Source organism: Mytilus edulis, chromosome 3 (assembly GCF_963676685.1).
Source record: "Mytilus edulis chromosome 3, xbMytEdul2.2, whole genome shotgun sequence".
NCBI lineage: Eukaryota > Metazoa > Mollusca > Bivalvia > Mytilida > Mytilidae > Mytilus > Mytilus edulis.
The window spans coordinates 104247162-104266694 of NC_092346.1; the positions used below are offsets into that span (position 1 = coordinate 104247162).

At 34.8% G+C, this 19533-nt stretch overlaps 1 protein-coding gene across 1 annotated transcript; it reads left to right on the top strand.

Annotated features, from left to right (window-relative positions):
- The first annotated feature begins 2432 nt into the window (after positions 1 to 2432).
- Positions 2433 to 10129, top strand: LOC139515556 (uncharacterized). The gene is made up of 3 exons (XM_071305132.1): positions 2433 to 2570; positions 3923 to 8368; positions 9133 to 10129. The coding sequence occupies exons 1-3, from the start codon at positions 2498 to 2500 to the stop codon at positions 9900 to 9902; spliced, it is 5289 nt and encodes a 1762-aa protein (XP_071161233.1). The 5' UTR covers positions 2433 to 2497; the 3' UTR covers positions 9903 to 10129.
- The last annotated feature ends 9404 nt before the right edge of the window (positions 10130 to 19533 follow it).

A 19533-nucleotide genomic window follows, 5' to 3' on the forward strand; every position in this document is an offset into this window, starting at 1 on the left:
CTCCATCAATGAGTCTTCAACGCAGTGAGAAAATTCCGCACCCGAAGGTGGGCCCCAGCCGGCACCTAAATAAAAATGTATACAGTGTGTACAATGATCAGTGAAAATGGACGTCATACTAAATTCCAAAACAGATAGATGAAATCCAATTAAAAAAATGTCAACTGTGGAATTGAAGGTAGCTTTTAGCCGATGAAAATAAAATGATACATAAAAATTGCATCAGAATCTGTATCATACCTGTTACTATTTTAGTTTTCTTGTTGCAGGTTTATTCGTGTTTTGGGACACATTAAAATATTTCAAGAGACGACTGTTAAATGCATATTTTTTAATTCTATCTTTTTAATTTTCACAAACCTTGTACCATTCACGATTTCAACACTATTAACATTTAACACTTTAACAAAGTATGATTTCGAACGTGTTTGTGTTTAGGCATTTCATCGAAATTAATGTAGAATTCCACTGATCTGCTCACAATGTTACTACTGCATTTGAACGTTGCATTTTAGATGGCTCAAACTATGACTGTTATCCTTTTTGGTCATATCCTGCTTACTGGAGTAATGCAATTCAACTTGACAATATAACTAATGCTGGGTGTGTAAAATACTGCATCCAAGAGAGAAGTAATATTAAGTTTTACAGATTTGCTGTTACTAGTGTAAGTTTATTTATTTATATTTAAGGGAACTGGACACACTATTATGAACATAGTTTTTCTTTAGTTTTCCCTTTGTGTTAATAATTAGTGTATATATTTTATATATCAGTAATACTGGATACTGGTTTTGGTCACATGCTTCCTCTAGTCAAGAAAATACCCGCGAAATGAGTTGCTTCATAATGAAAAGATATAAGCTTTGGTGTCAGACGATATTCAAATCTTAAAACTTTTTGAAGCGTATCACAGACGAAATATCACCACTCAATATGATACCCAAATGAATAGGTTTTCCGACAGGAACTATTGTTTGTCAATTGTGATCTAATCATATGATATGTCATTGTTATACCCTGAATGTATTGCAATGATTAAATAATATGTGTTTATAGATACCTCTAATTGGTGACATATAGAGTGAAAAATCTAGTGGGATATTTTACAAAAAATATTTTGCAACATGCTACGCGGGCAATCAGTAGAGAAAGTTTTTTCTTGGATATGTTTCCAAAGAATGTCCATCTTGTTCTTAAATTGTTTGAACAGATTTGCATTAGATGAGATATAGATAAGTTATCGATTTCACAGTGAAAATAAGCGAATTAATGTTCGAAACCTTTCAATTTAAGTGAAAGATAATATTAATTATGTCTTATTCCGTAACGCATCTTATTCAATGTATATGTTTTCCCTCTTTTTTATACAATTACTTGTGCACTACCAGTGTATCTTCAATAATTTGTTATGCTAAGATAATCAATGTCAAATTGTTATAGTTATATTTTTGGTATATGCCCCTTCAGGGTCTGTGATTAGTTTTTAAGGTGTAATACCACCATTGATTTCCCCCTATTAGTCTTTGTTAAATTTGCATTTTCAAAAAATTGTGCAGAATTTAGCTTGGTTTCAAATAAAGAAATACTTGGCATGATTAAAGTTTTATCCTGTCCGTCAAATTTCTCCCCTTATTTAACCTGTGTACAAGCTTTAGTAACCATGAACCCTCAAGTTTACAAAATATTCTATAGAAACCACAAATAAATAAAGAATGGTGCTTTGAAATACCCAAGACATATGTTAATGATTGCATATCATTAAAAGAAACTAACCAATTCGGAAAGTTAAAAAATATCGAGTTATTGAACACTTGGGTCAAATTTATTTTGCGACAAATAATGACAAAAGTCGGCGCTTGATTTCGAAGTGGATAATTAAGTATTTGAATATCTGCAAAGGCATTCAAAATATTAAGCAGATGAAGTAAACGTCTAAAGTTCCAATATTGATTTTTAAATTTTATGGTGAAAATACGAATTGTTTTTAGAAAACAAAAATTCAAAACCAAAAGTCCCTAATCCCTAACAACATGTATATTTTCATCACAAAAACGAACACGAACGGTACGGTTAACAAATGATGAAGACGGCTATTTTAGAAATTAAACCAAAGCAAATACGATAAAAAGGGCATATGAGAAAAGACTATTGCAAAGCATATACCAGTTTTTGAATATAATCAATTGTATACATCTTTTATTTTAAGTCTTTTTGTTTATTACTAGTCGTGTTAAAAATGGAATCTCATTATCTAAAAGGATGACTTAATATACATACAGCGTGTACGATACTTTCTTATGCCATTACTATGTACATGCATAAGCGTCATTTTTATAATGATATACTGATTCCCTGAGCTTATTCCGGAATATACCTTACTGCAGTTATACCCTATGTAACATGTATGTTTTCCTGCTTTTAGAATAATTATTGTTACTGTCGGATATCTGCACCGGACAGCACAGCCAAAGCAGATTTTGTCCTTTGCAACTACATGTGTTCTGGTAAAAGCAGTACATATTGTGGAGGAGGCGATGTTCCTACATTTGTAACAGTTTCGCTAATAGGTAAAGTATTCATCAAGGTATTAAATAGTGTAGTTCAAATAGCAGTTATATAACTCTTCTTGAATACCGAATGAGTTAAATAAAGGTACATCCCATATGCAGGTGAAGTTGATATATTGCTGCTAACATAAGGAAATTTATAATTCTTAAAACATAATCTTCTCGTTTGCTATATACTTCTGTTCTAAGATGACCGCTTACGTAAAATTTGAGGTAAAAGTCTATAAATGAGACGTAGGAAGAAAATACCGTAGCTCGATGTGTGTGACGTGACATGTCAAACTAAGACGTCATTTTAAATATGACGTCCCCCCTTAATGATGTTATATTGGCCATGAATTGAATCAAAGTATTTCACTGTATAATTTTCTATTCATTGTAATGTTTTAAAGAGATACTGAAATAAACTGGTTTAAATGGAGTAGCTCAAAAGCTTATTAACATTGACTTACTCAGTACTTGTACAACATATTACAATATTGATATAAGCTTTACAATTCTTTTATATAAAAAAAAACTTTTCAAACAGTAAATCATTGAAAACTCATTTGAACAATTTAGTTATCTCACTTATAAAATATAACGAGACCCTTTTTGGTACGTTATCCGTTTGTCAACATCGTAGTTTTAGTAAAATATCTATCTTTATCATGATTTGGATTTATTTAACGGGGATGCAGGCAATATCAAAGGTACATATATAAAAGAAGATGTGGTACGATTGCCAATTAGACAACTCTCCACAAGAGACCAAAATGACACAGACATTAACAACTATAGGTCACCGTTCGGCCTTCAACACTGAACAAAGCCCATACCGCATAGTCAGCTAAAAAAAGCCCCGAATGTAAAACAATTTAAACGAGTAAACTAACGGCCTAATTTATGTACAAAAAATGAACGAAAAACAAATATGTAACACATAAACAAACGACAACCACTGAATTACAGGCTCATGACTTGTGACAGGCACATACATACAGAATGTCTGTATTGCCTCTGAATAAACTCTTTCAGAAGGTTATCCAGTGTCCGCCAAGCCTTGTCGTAATGATTGTATAGTTTGTTTTTATTCCGAGTTGTTACACAAATGTTTTATGTTGGGGAATGGTTGGGCGATTATAAATATTGCAAACCCAGCAACAATATTATTTACCAGCTTACTATAAGGTATGTGTTAAGCTCATTGTTAAAGGCTGTTCATTGCTATGTACAGTAGTGTTATCGATTTTGGTCTCATTTGTAATCATAACACATCTCTTTTTTTCTTATAAACGGTCAAATAAAATAATTTGTATCCTCAAAAAGAATTTAATGTTGAAGTTGCTATTCACCCGCTTTTATCTTTATAGGGAGCCCTCCAAGTGTAAGCATTCCATATCCTCAGAAAACAGCAAATGTTGGAAAACAGATAAAACTGAACTGTGCAGTTCAGTCACCAAGTGATCCAGTTGACGAAATTAAGTGGATATTTGTACCCGATTCAGGAGGAAATATAAAAGATCCGGTAACCTCGAGCTCATCAACAATTAATAAGTATGAAGGGTCTACGATAAACAATCCATCCTTGATCATCAATAACGTGCAACTTACAGACCAAGGGGAATACAGATGCTATGCAAGAAATAAGTTTGGAGAAAACTCAAGCAGCATGATTAAACTCAGTGTTATAGAGACTAGTGACCCATCAACTTCAGCAACTACACTCTCAGACAGTCAAAGTACAGTTAAAAAAAGTGAAAGAAGTACACACATAAGTACAAAAAGTGAAAGAAGTACACACATAAGTACAAAAAGTACAACCGACACCACTGATAGTTCAGTTGATAAAGTCTCAAATACACAAAGTAAAACCGACACCACTGATAGTTCAGTTGATATAGTCTCAAATACACAAAGTAAAACCGACACCACTGATAGTTTAGTTACTCCGGTCTCCAATACACAAAGTAAAACCGACACCACTGATAGTTCAATTGATACGGTCTCAAAAACAAAAAGTATAACCGACACCACTGATAGTTCAGGTGATACGGTCTTCAATACACAAAGTATAACCGACACTACTGATAGTTCAGTTGATACGGTCTCCAATACACAAAGTACAACCGACACCACTGATAGTTCAATTGATACGGTCTCAAATACACAAAGTACAACCGACACCACTGATAGTTCAGTTACTCCAGTCTCAAATGCACAGAGTAAAACAGACACCACTGATAGTTCAGTTGATACGGATACGGTCTCCAATACACAAAGTAAAACCGACACCACTGATAGTTCAGTTGATACGGTCTCCAATACACAAAGAACAACCGACACCACTGATAGTGCAGTTGATACGGTCTCAAATACACAAAGTACAACCGACACCACTGATAGTTCAGTTACTCCAGTCTCAAATGCACAGAGTAAAACAGACACCGCTGATAGTTCAGTTACTTCGGTATCAAATACACAAAATACAACTGACATCACTGATAGTTCAGTTACTCCAGTCTCAAATGCACAGGGTAAAACAGACACCACTCATAGTTCAGTTGATACGGTATCCAATACACAAAGTACAACCGACACCACTGCTAGTTCAGTTGATACGGTCTCCAATACACAAAGTACAACCGACACCACTGATAGTTCAATTGATACGGTCTCAAATACACAAAGTACAACCGACACCACTGATAGTTCAGTTACTCCAGTCTCAAATGCACAGAGTAAAACAGACACCACTGATAGTTCAGTTACTCCGGTATCAAATACACAAAGTACAACTGTCACCACTGATAGTTCAGTTACTCCAGTCTCAAATGCACAGAGTAAAACAGACACCGCTGATAGTTCAGTTACTCCTGTATCAAATACACAAAGTACAACTGTCACCACTGATAGTTCAGTTACTCCAGTCTCAAATGCACAGAGTAAAACAGACACCACTGATAGTTCAGTTACTCCGGTATCAAATACACAAAGTACAATTGTCACCACTGATAGTTCAGTTACTCCAGTCTCAAATGCACAGAGTAAAACAGACACCACTGATAGTTCAGTTACTCCAGTCTCAAATGCACAGAGTAAAACAGACACCACTGATAGTTCAGTTACTCCAGTCTCAAATGCACAGAGTAAAACAGAAACCACTGATAGTTCAGTTACTCTGGTATCAAAAACACAAAGTACAACTGTCACCACTGATAGTTCAGTTACTCCAGTCTCAAATGCACAGAGTAAAACAGACACCACTGATAGTTCAGTTACTCCAGTCTCAAATGCACAGAGTAAAACAGACACCGCTGATAGTTCAGTTACTCCGGTATCAAATACACAAAGTACAACTGTCACCACTGATAGTTCAGTTACTCCAGTCTCAAATGCACAGAGTAAAACAGACACCACTGATAGTTCAGTTACTCCAGTCTCAAATGCACAGAGTAAAACAGACACCACTGATAGTTCAGTTACTCCAGTCTCAAATGCACAGAGTAAAACAGACACCACTGATAGTTCAGTTACTCTGGTATCAAAAACACAAAGTACAACTGTCACCACTGATAGTTCAGTTACTCCAGTCTCAAATGCACAGAGTAAAACAGACACCACTGATAGTTCAGTTACTCCGGTATCAAATACACACAGTACAACTATCACCACTGATAGTTCAGTTACTCCAGTCTCAAATGCACAGAGTAACACAGACACCACTGATAGTTCAGTTATTCTGGTATCAAAAACACAAAGTACAACTGTCACCACTGATAGTTCAGTTACTCCAGTCTCAAATGCACAGAGTAAAACAGACACCACTGATAGTTCAGTTACTCCGGTATCAAATACACAAAGTACAACCGACACCACTGATAGTTCAGTTGATACGGTCTCCAATACACAAAGTACAACCGACACCACTGATAGTTCAATTGATACGGTCTCAAATACACAAAGTACAACCGACACCACTGATAGTTCAGTTACTCCAGTCTCAAATGCACAGAGTAAAACAGACACCACTGATAGTTCAGTTACTCCGGTATCAAATACACAAAGTACAACTGTCACCACTGATAGTTCAGTAACTCCAGTCTCAAATGCACAGAGTAAAACAGACACCACTGATAGTTCAGTTACTCCGGTATCAAATACACAAAGTACAACTGTCACCACTGATAGTTCAGTTACTCCAGTCTCAAATGCACAGAGTAAAACAAACACCACTGATAGTTCAGTTACTCCAGTCACAAATGCACAGAGTAAAACAGACACCGATGATAGTTCAGTTACTCCGGTAACAAATACACAAAGTACAACTGTCACCACTGATAGTTCAGTTACTCCAGTCTCAAATGCACAGAGTAAAACAGACACCACTGATAGTTCAGTTACTCCGGTATCAAATACACAAAGTACAACTGTCACCACTGATAGTTCAGTTACTCCAGTCTCAAATGCACAGAGTAAAACAGACACCACTGATAGTTCAGTTACTCCAGTCTCAAATGCACAGAGTAAAACAGACACCACTGTTAGTTCAGTTACTCCAGTCTCAAATGTACAGAGTAAAACAGACACCACTGATAGTTCAGTTACTCTGGTATCAAAAACACAAAGTACAACTGTCACCACTGATAGTTCAGTTACTCCAGTCTCAAATGCACAGAGTAAAACAGACACCACTGATAGTTCAGTTACTCCAGTCTCAAATGCACAGAGTAAAACAGACACCGCTGATAGTTCAGTTACTCCGGTATCAAATACACAAAGTACAACTGTCACCACTGATAGTTCATTTACTCCAGTCTCAAATGCACAGAGTAAAACAGACACCACTGATAGTTCAGTTATTCCGGTATCAAATACACAAAGTACAACTGTCACCACTGATAGTTCAGTTACTCCAGTCTCAAATGCACAGAGTAAAACAGACACCACTGATAGTTCAGTTTCTCAAGTCTCAAATGCAAAGAGTAAAACAGACACCACTGATAGTTCAGTTACTCCAGTCTCAAATGCACAGAGTAAAACAGACAACACTGATAGTTCAGTTATTCTGGTATCAAAAACACAAAGTACAACTGTCACCACTGATAGTTCAGTTACTCCAGTCTCAAATGCACAGAGTAAAACAGACACCACTGATAGTTCAGTTACTCCGGTATCAAATACACAAAGTACAACTATCACCACTGATAGTTCAGTTACTCCAGTCTCAAATGCACAGAGTAAAACAGACACCACTGATAGTTCAGTTACTCTGGTATCAAAAACACAAAGTACAACTGTCACCACTGATAGTTCAGTTACTCCAGTCTCAAATGCACAGAGTAAAACAGACACCACTGATAGTTCAGTTACTCCGGTATCAAATACACAAAGTACAACTATCACCACTGATAGTTCAGTTACTCCAGTCTCAAATGCACAGAGTAGAACAGACACCACTGATAGTTCAGTTACTCCAGTCTCAAATGCACAGAGTAAAACAGTCACTACTGATAGTTCAGTTACTCCGGTATCAAATACACAAAGTACAACTGTCACCACTGATAGTTCAGTTACTCCAGTCTCAAATGCACAGAGTAAAACAGACACCACTGATAGTTCAGTTACTCCAGTCTCAAATGCACTGAGTAAAACAGACATCACTGATAGTTCAGTTACTCCGGTATCAAATAGACAAAGTACAAATGTCACCACTGATAGTTCAGTTACTCCAGTCTCAAATGCACAGAGTAAAACAGACACCACTGATAGTTCAGTTACTCCGGTCTCAAATACACAAAGTAGTGTGACACCAGCAGGTCAGTACGGTTGTTTAAAAGTCCCTACTGTGGATTCATCTGTTTTCGTAGGTATCAATTTTCGTGGATAGAGAAAAACTTGCATTTTCGTGGGTATTTGATTTCGTGGTTTTGATAATCACTGCTTACAAAGACTATAGAACATTTTCAATTCGTTCAACATTTGATTTCGTTGGCCACCTGTATCCACGTAACTCACAAAAATTAGTATCAAACGAATAATAATGAATCCACAGTATTTATCATTTGTAGAAAAGAAAAGTGACATTGTACATGCTTCTATTAAAAGAAATAAATGTTCTGATTAATTCCAGCACTGTTTACTTAATTAAACTCTTTGGTGACTAAAACATGAACACAAATAAAACCTGTTTAATTTCTTCATGAGTTTGACTTTATAAACATAAACAAAACAGTTCTGTATTGTTGATACATCCAGACGTAATTCTGTCAGTGCATTGTTTTTTTAATTCAAAGTTGTATTTTGTTAAAAGCGATGTTGTATAAATGCCAATTAGACAAATCTTTGCTAGAGACCATATGACATAGCAGTTAGCAGCTATAGGTCACTGCACGACCTATAAAATCTATAAAAGGCCCCGAAATGATAAATGTTAAACAATTCTAACGAGAAAACTAACGGCCTGATTTATGTTCAAAACAAAGTACGATAAAGCAAATAAAACAATATACAACCAGGGTTATTACAAGGAGTAAAAAGTAAGGTTATAAATTATGCAACTATAACTTTATCATTTTAATAGGAATGAGACCCAAACGTTTGCTATGTAGATGTCCAAAACGATCCGTCAATACCAAATGGCATTTGCTCGATGGCAAAGATATTTCAGATGGTGAACTAAGAAAGTTGGTATTGAAAGATTTTGAGGCTAATATAAAACCATTGATCTCAGTCATAAAGAAAAATGTATCGAAAGCTATCAGAAAGAGAACATCGGCAGAAAATCTCAGAAAATCAGCACAATCGGTTGGCTCTGGACTCTCCGTTCTTCTTATTGTACCAGTAGCATTGATTATAACAGCGGACCTGTCGAGATGCTTTTATTCCATACGCAAACATTATTATAGAAATAAAACCACTAAAAAATGTAAGAAATCAGGTCTACCTGATAAAACTGTAATTATAGAGAATGAAAGTTTTGACCATGATAGTCTTTCTAGAGTAAGTGAACCAGTGCAACAGGCGATTTGTTTTGGAAACAAACCTGCACATCACCAACGTAGAGATATGTGTGATACTCACATAAAAGTAGCTCGTTTTCGTGCATATCCTTGTGATGAGTCGGAAATTGAGGATAAGACCGAAATGAGCTTGTCTACTAGCCGACACAAATGCAACATTTTATGTTCTTCAGATTCAAATGAAAGAGGAAATCGAAAACGTATAATATTCTCTTCAGATGAAGCTACTCCTGAATGCGACTGGGAAAAAGCTTGTTACGGACAAAGATGTAACCGTTCAAAAAGGCAGAGAAAAAGTCATAAAAAAAGAAAAGATGAAGTTAATTGTTAGACTAATTCCCGATTTTACAGTGCATTTATCCAGTTTCTTATACAATTAGTAGACGAATTCCGACATATTAGTTTTGACTTTGAATCGGCACTGACCGTATGGTTGACTATGATTGTTTACAAACACTTCATTTGAATTTAAATGGATAGATGTCTCATAAGCAATCATGCTGCATCGCCTTCTTTTTATTTTATTTTGTTTTTATATATTATATTTTATATATCGTGTTAATGAATTTGTGAATATTTGATTACATATTTACTAAGTCACATACACATATCTATCATTTAAACACAGAAAGGAATTTTCTTTTTGGTTGATTCAGCACTATTGGATATATCGTATTTATCAGTTTTTATTGGTGGAGGAAGCATTAATGCGATTTGAATACCACCGACTGGAACATTATAAATACTAGTCATTCAAGATTGAAATCAAAAGCACATCATACCTAACACCTCAATGATTACATGCGAGTGATAAAAGTGTACAAGAAAAGTCTTTAATGGTAACATAGGATTATAGACGCACAATTTAACATTGAAGATAATGTTATGTATAATATAAAAAAGAAGATGTGGTATGATTGCCAATGACAACTATCCACAAAAGACCAAAATGACACAGACATTAACAACTATAGGTCACCGTACGGCCTTCAACAATGAAAAAAGCCCATACCGCATAGTCAGCTATAATAGGCCCCGATTAGACAATGTAAAACAATTCAAACGAGAAAACTAACGGCCTTATTTATGTAAAAAAAAATGAACGAAAAACAAATATGTAACACATAAACAAACGACAACCACTGAATTACAGGCTCCTGACATGGGACAGGCACATATGAAATATCTATTTAAAGAGAGGGAAATACATTTCACAAAAGTCCTCTTTGTACTTCATTTTGCCCTTTAACTGTTTTGATTCTAGCATTACTGATGAGTCTTTGTAGACGAAATTCGCATTTGGCATACAAATTTTAAATGCTGGTGTCTATGATGAGCTCATTGCATAAATCATTAATGATGACGGGTTTTGAGAACACCATTGTGTGTGTTCTATACGGTCTGGGAAATTTGATATATTTACAAAAAAGAAGATGTGGTACAACTGACAATGTGACCACTCTTTAACTTTGGACTTGTTTTGGCTTTCGAACTTTTTTTATCTGAGCGTCACTGGTTAGTCTTGTGTGGACGAAACGCGAGTCTGGCGTATTAAATTATAAACCTGGTACATTTTGATAGCTATTATGTATGTGTGTCTCTGTCCTATATGTTCTCCCATTTATTTGTATGGTAGTCCTATCATGTAGTGTTGTCATTTTAATGTTATATTTAACATTGTCATAAAAGCGGGAGGTTTGACTAACCACAAAACCAGGTTCAACCCACCATTTTTTTCTAAAAGTGTCCTGTACCAAGTCAGGAAAATGGCAATTATTATCGCATAGTTTGTTTCTGTGTGTGTTGAATTGTCGTTTTTTTGTTGTTGTTCTTTTTAGTGTTTCTGTTGTTTCGTTGTCGAAATGTATATTTGCAGAATTCCCTGTCTTGACTGTTCTTGCATTTAAACTGTATTCATATATTGGTGTCATTTAAGTGTTATATTAAACATTGCCAGTGAAGTGCGAGGATTGGCTAGCCACAAAACCAGGTTCAACCCACCATTTCTTTCCTTTAAATGTCCTGTTCCTGTGTTTTCTGTTGTATCGTAGTTCTCCTCTTATATTTGATGTGTTTCCCTCAGTTTTAGTTTGTAACCTGGATTTGTTTTTTTTTCTCAATCGATATATGAATTTCGAACAGCGGTATACTACTGTTGCCTTTATATTTCAAAAGAGACCAAATGACAGAGAAATTAACATTGTTAGGTTACCGTACGGCCTTTAACAGAAATCCCCCTTCCGCATAGTTAGCTATAAAAAGACAAATGTGAAACAGTTCAAACAAGAAAACTAACGGTACACAAATATCAACAAAAAACAAACATGTAACATAGCAACAAACAACAACCACTGAATTAAAGGCTCCTCACTTGGGACAAGCACATGCAGAATGTTTCGGGATGAAACATGTTAATCTGGGAAAAATGTGTAACAATAAACCACAAGAACAAACTTTAAAAATCAGTTGAAAAAGGTTTCACTTACAAGATGGATACAAATAGAAGTACATCTTACAAAAACAAGAATAGACGTGGCGAGAAATATAACAACAAGAGAAATGCATCTATTTTCTAAAATTTCGATGAAGTAAATCTGTTTACCGGATATCAGCCGAGTAATTGTAGCCCTGAAAGACCAGTCTCAATAAAATGAGGGAGACTGAATTGTAAACATACAATGAGCCAAAGCTCCATGTTGAAGGCCGTACCTTGACCTATAATGGTTTACTTTTTATAAATTGTGACTTGGATGGAGAGTTGTCTCATTGGCATTCATACCACATCTTCGTATATCCATAGATTCTTCAAAGAACACGTCTCTCTCGTCTTATTCCTTTGACGAAAATATTGAATATTTGTGCTCTAGAATTAAACATGGCTCCAGAATGGCAGAAACCCCATTTGCGGTAATCACGGATGTAACGACTGAAAATAGATTTGAGCTGAATTGTCTATTTGTATACAAACAAATATTGGATTGATTTGATAGTTACCGTTTAGTTACCGTTTAGTGTCGCCTATTGATGTTTTTCTGTACGCTCTTTGATAGCCGTTCAAAGTTATAGAGAGAAAGAATACTTTCGTTCAATTATGAGACTGAAATAACTGAAAACGGGGAATAAATCATCAGAAATACAATGAAAAAATACTGGCATTATCAATGTTTATGGCATATTTTTTATGCTAATACTCCAGTTTCGAGATAGGTGAGGGAGATTACGACGGTGGTACACATAATTATCCTCCCCACATTATGTATGTGCATGTCTCAATTCAAGATAATGAAATTTAGTGGTTGTATTTTGTTGCCGTAAATCAAATGAGTGTTTTGATGGTTGTTTTGTGCAGTGTGTTCTAATTATGCTGTTTTGAACCTCTATCCAAGGTAAGAGGACGATTAGGCCCCGAAAATGTTTAGCCTCAATACATTATGTATGTTCTTTTCCCAAGACATTAGCCCGTAATTTTGTAGTTTGTGTATATCGTAATTCTTTTTCGTTTGATTTGGGTTGGGTTTTTGTTTAACACCGCTTTTTGGCTATTTCGTGGCGGCCAGTTTTCATTGATGGAGGAAGCCGGAGTGCCCGGAAAAAACCATGACCTTCGATAAGAAAACTAAAATCCTAGTTAATTAAGAATGAAGTCGAGTGCACCCGCACAACGGGGTTCGAACTCACAACCTCAGTTTTGACTGGCTAGTAACTACTTAGACCACTCGACTACCGTGGCCCTTATTTGATGTGTTGCAGATAAATTAAGTCGTTGGTCTTTGAATTGTTTTCGATTTGTTGAGTTGCAGTCATCTGTAGCTTTGTATATGGTACGATGTTCGCTCATTGTTGAAGGCCGTGTGTTGACATACAGTTTCTGACATCGATATAATTTGGTGTTTTGTTAATAGCTGTCTCATTGGCAATCACACCAAGTCTTCTTATATGGACATTTATTTTTTTAAATTTCTCACCAATTTGATATTTTTACTTCAAAGTTGACATATCTCACTTAAAACTTCTTAGTGTTGCGTAGTCTTTAGTCTTTTGTGTTGTGTTTTCTGTACTATTGTTTGTCTGTTAGTCTTTTCCCTTTTTATCCATGGCGTTGTCAGTTTGTTGTCTATTTCTATGAGTTTAAATGTCTTTGGTATCTTTCGCTTCTATTTTCTCACTTCCAACATGGCATGTCTCCATGTTGATATGTCTCAGTTCTAACCAAGTCTTAAGATTTCTATCTTGTGTTTTGTGTACTGTTACCGGTGGTACCGATGTTGTTACCTTATTTTTTGACTTATGAGTTTAAATGTCCCTTTGGCATCTTTCGCCTCTCTTGAAATGAAGTTAAAGAGACAGAAAATTACGCCCTAAAACAGAGATTTACTTAAACTGGTATTGTTCCGGAGGGATCCACAGAAACAAAGTTAGCATTGAAAAATGAAATAGCATAGAATGTATCACTGAACCTTAAGATCACATAGAAAGAACACCTTACAAATAAAACTGCGAGTTCTGAAATGGGAACTAGTTCTGCTCTACCCGTGGCATCCATCGTGTTACTCACGGTAACTTGTAAAAAAAAACACCCATGCCAAGATGCATTCGAGTGGTTGATTCGGAAAGTGAGATGATTTGCGGTATTTTGCCATAACTTTCCATCCAAGTCACAAATGTATAAAACGTTAACAATTATAGGTCAGAGTATAGACTTCATTCAATATGTATATGAAGCCTTGGCATTGGCTCACACCGAACAGCAAGCTATAAAAACTACTTTGATCAAAAACGTTACCATGAAGTTGGATAGATAGACAAACAAACGCACAGACCAGAAAACATAATGCCCATAAACATTAAAAGAGAAACATATGAACCACAACAAACACTAAACACCAGGCTTCGAAATGCAGCGAGTTAAAATGTGTTTTAACAGGTGCTTACTATCATCCTAACATAAGAAAGTAGTGTAATACTACAATATAAATATTCACTATGAAATATCAATTGAAATGGCTTAACTCGATAACAAAGACATTGTTACCAAAAATAAGTAAACATACACTAAACGAATAAGTTTGATCTATGACACAATGTGGTGAATACAATATCGAAATGTAGGTGCATATAAAACATAAAATTTAAAGGTAGTAATAAAAAAGATGAAGAAAGAGTGTCAAAAAGAAGTAAAAAATTCTAAACAAAAGGTCCCTAAGCAAATGACAAAATCAAAAGCCAAAAACACTTCAAACGAATGGAAAATACCAGTCATATACGACAACTCCAACCAAGGACATAATTGTTTTAAATAACAACGTGCACAGGTATAAACTCCAAACTCACAAGTTGGAAACAAACTGGCAAAAAAAAGGAAAAACGTGCGTGTACCTATTTTTTGTTTAACAGTTTTTTTCTCTTCTAGCAATGGCGTTGTTAGTTTATTTTCAACTTATGAGTTTGAATGACGGTCTGATATCTTTCGCGTATCGTGTTATATTAACCAGGCGAGTATAACCATCAACTTTATTCATCTGAATAGCATACAAAATATTACTGTCAATTTCGTGATTTTGCAGGATAGTTGACTGAAAAGTGTCTTTTTCTGTTTTAGTTTGGAACGTAGGTTCAGAAAATATATTCATTCTCCTTACTTTTCCCTAGTGGAAAATATATTGAACTAGTAATGGGTTCATCTAAAGTTTTCCTGAAAGTGATTAATAATAACTAGCCTTTTTCATCAAAAGCGATTACACATGGTGAAATATCTAGCCTGCTTTACAAATTATAATCAAGTTATATGTTAAGTCTTAAAAAATATCAGGTTCACAAAACTTACTATTAATGAACCATAAAAATTAACCTATAACTTTAGTTTCTTAGACACAGATATAATCACGTTGACCAATGACTATGAAATAAGGGCAGACAAGAAAAACCATGCAATACAGAATTGATTATATATACCAAATGCTGTGTCCTAATATTCATCATGAATTAAAAAAAAAGTTGTAAGCAGCCATTGAACCATGAAAATTAGGTGAGGACAACAACATGATCTGAAAAGAGAATTTTAGACCATACAATCAGTGATTTACACATGAACTGTTCAGAAGTCAGCAGGTCACCTAACATAACTAACATAATTTATAAACAAGACTCCCCAAGAATGATGGTGATTTGTTGTAGATCACATCAGGGGGATATCTAATAAGAAGCTTCCCTAGAATGATAGTGGTCGTTTGTTGGAGATGGCACATTAAGCTCAGAGAGATTGACCAGTTAGGTCTACAACAGAAAGCAATGATAAACATTAAGCGATTGTATTTGATCACATCAGGGTGATATCTAATAATAGGCTTAAACTAATGGCTCTAAAGACCCTGTGTCACTCACCTTGGTATATGTAAATATCAAACAAAGGACACTCTCAACCATTGTAGATAAGAATAGACTTCATGGCAAAAATTGATCGTTGATCTTGTATTACTAATATGTTAATCTTTTGGCTTTCTCTTTATCTTCTTTAATTTTTGCCCAAAACACAAAAAAAGGGTAAAATCATCCTCATTAAAGTGCAATAACTTCAATGAAGAATGACAGTGTCACTAACCTGATATATTTGTTAACAATTGATGCATGAAATGATGCAACTGTTGTGAAACTGAAATGGTATTTGGTTAAACCTCGATATTTAATAATGATTTCTCATGAAATCTCATCCCTTAAGTATTATTTCTGTTTGCCCAATTTGTGTAAAGGTATGACAGACCTGGTAAAGCACATTTTAGTCTTGTTTAATTTATTAATCAACGTTTTTTGTAGAGTTTACTGTGTTGACACATTTTCCGCCAAACCGTAGTTCCATGTTTAGTGCAAGAGTTGTCGTTCTTTTCACAACAAAGAAGTTATTTCTGAAATACGGGATTTAATTCCGGGTGTGCTTATTGAAATATTGTTATTATGGAATAAAACTATTTATTGTATATAATTAATGGTCATGCATATTTGTCAGTGTAACGATCGCGTATACGAGATCCGCGAAATGTAAGTAATTACGGGAAATAGTCCGTGATATGACATCTTGGTTACAAACGTAAACAACTTGGTAAGTTGAAATTTAACTGTCCCAGAGATCGGATGTTTTTCGTTCTCCTAACCTATTTATTTCACGTTTGGCATTGTGAATTTATATAAGAAGTAAAGTTAAGCTATTTTAGCATTTATTTTCACATCTTCAGGTATTAATTGTGTAAAGAGACGGTGAATTCCGTTACATTGTATTTGACGGTGGCGTTTTTGCCGTGACACTATTTTAGCCCAACCCTGGCCTAAGTTTGGAATTGTTCATTTTATTATTGAAACGTATATTTATTGCTATTTGTTATTTTTGTCTAAACACTGACATTATGCAGGTTCTTTGACTTGGTTTAAATTGTGTGAATTATATATTGACTTTGAAGAATTGAAATTAATATTCCTGCATAATAAATTATTTTATTTAGAACTCTTTGTTAATTTGCAGCCTTGTCTACTATTCCGCTCGGTAGTTACATTTTTACAACATTGGTGGCAGCGGGCTTATTCATTCCTCGCGTTGTTTGTAAAATTTCATTGAAATTATTTTTCTTTGAGCTGCAAATATTTTTTTTTCTTTGGCATTCTTTTAGTAAAAGATTTTTGATTTTTTTTTTCTTCTGGATTTTATAATCCTAACGAGTTTTGGAATATATATAACCCTTAAGGTTGTGAATTCAACAGGTTATATAGATTCATATTTTTTGTAATTGAGTTGAGAAGTCGACAGATTGTTTAATAATAGCCTTTAAAGTTGAGAAGTCAACAGGTTATTTATTACTTGAAGTTTGAAGTATATATTTATTTTTTTTGGAAGAGATTTGATTTAAATATATTTGACTTTTGAAATAAGAGCAGTAAAATCGCTCTTTAGTACATTGAAATGTCTGATACGGGGAAACCTTACGACTTTCGCTCTAGATCCCTGACCCGTTCTCAACCTTTAAAAGGAGGGAGGGGTAGAGGTAAATTTGGTTTAAATGAAAGTATGAGTACTTATGAAACAGAAATGGAGATTGAGGTAGGTAGTAATACAATAGCTAGAAATTCATCTCTTGACAAGTTTGAGGGTATTGAAGTACATGCAGAAGAAAAACAAAGGCATACGGGTGATAGTATTACTAGCAAAGGATTAGAGTACGATAATTGTAGATCTCAAATTCCCACTGATCTTGAGATTTCAGATCATGATAATTATGCAAAAAATAGAAATTTGCCAGGTACAAGTGATAGTGTAGTAAGTACAGAAAAAAGATCATACACTGATTTAGAAGAGATGTGTGCTGAATTAAGAAGAGAATTAGTTAACACAAAGAAAGAGCTAGCTGAATCAAGGGTAAGACATGAAGCAAAAGATGTAGAGTTAGGACGTAAAGATGAAGCTTTTAATCAGATGCATGAAGAAATCAATGAGATAAGGACTAATTTTCAGACTAGGTTAGAAAATACTGAACAAGAGTTAAACCGTACACAGCAAGATCTATCATTTGCTCAGTCCCAAATTGCTAACAATCAGGTAGTAGATAATAGACAGATGGAGACTAGTTCAAATAGAGAAAATATCTATAATAGCAATCAAGAAAATAGGTATCAGCAAAATCCTAGGTATGGTAATTATTCAAGAGAAAATGTGAATGACACGGTCCTTCCAATAGTTCCTATGGCTACCCATATGCCCGGTCCTTCAGTTTCTGTCAATAGAGGTGCACACAGAAATACCAATAATTCTGATGAACCTAAATTCAGAATACCATATTTTAATGGGAAAAGTAAATTTGAGGGGTTCTGGACTGTTTTTGAACTTGGCACTAAAAAATTCCAGTGGAATAGTCAAGCAAAATTAGAGAACTTATGGTGTTCCCTTAAAGATGACGCTTTGGATTTCGCATGTAAATTGTCCCCAGATGTGCAAAATAATATTTCACAATTTAGAGATGCTTTGCAAAGACGTTATGGAGATAATCGTTTACCGGAACAGTATAGAGAAGATCTGGCAAACATTAAAAAGCACTTCAAAGAGACCTTGCCGGAGTACGCTGCAAGAGTAGAAAATTTAGTTTGTAGGGGGTACCCACATTTAAAGGAGATTAATTTATTAAATACCTTGAAAGTTGAAAATTTCTTAAAGGGGCTCCCAGACCAAAGTATTGCATACGAGGTTAAAATCAGAAAACCACAGAGTATTGATGATGCAATTGAATGGTTTAATTGGCATGAATGTTGCAAAGGCAATATTTTTAAGAAGCGTGCCGAGGTTAGACAGATTGAAACTGAGGAGCAGTATGACCATACTGAGTTTATTGAAGAGAATGAAATAAGAAAAGTAGGGAATACTCGTTTTGTAACTGAAGAGAGGTTAGATAAAAAACTAGAAATTTTCTCTCGAGAAATAAAAACTGAATTTTCTGCCATTGAAAATAATCTAAAGGGAGAAATAAGTAAATTGAGTACTAGTCTGAACAAAAATCAGAATTACAAAAGAAAGTTTGATGAAACAGTTTGTTTTTCATGCCAGAAAAAGGGACATATCAGTAAATACTGTCCAAATAAAAAATATCAAGGTGGTCCATCTAAGGGAAATGGTTTTCAAACCCAGAGAAATGTAAATAATCCTGGGGAAGTTAAAACAGAAAGCAATGATGAGTTAAACTAGATCGGGTTGAGCCTGACGGCCAAGTCTTAGCCCTTCCAGTTAGTTTAGATGAATTAAAGGAGAATAAATTTATAATTGATGAGAATAAAGATCATAAATGTACGCTGAATAGAGGAAAAACTGTTGATTTTAATTTGACAAGTTCTGGTAGTAAGAGAAATACTGAAGTTTGTAGAGATATTGATATTGGGAAATCAAAGCTCTCAGTAGCTTTCGAGGACACTGATAAGTTGTATGCTGTTGATAA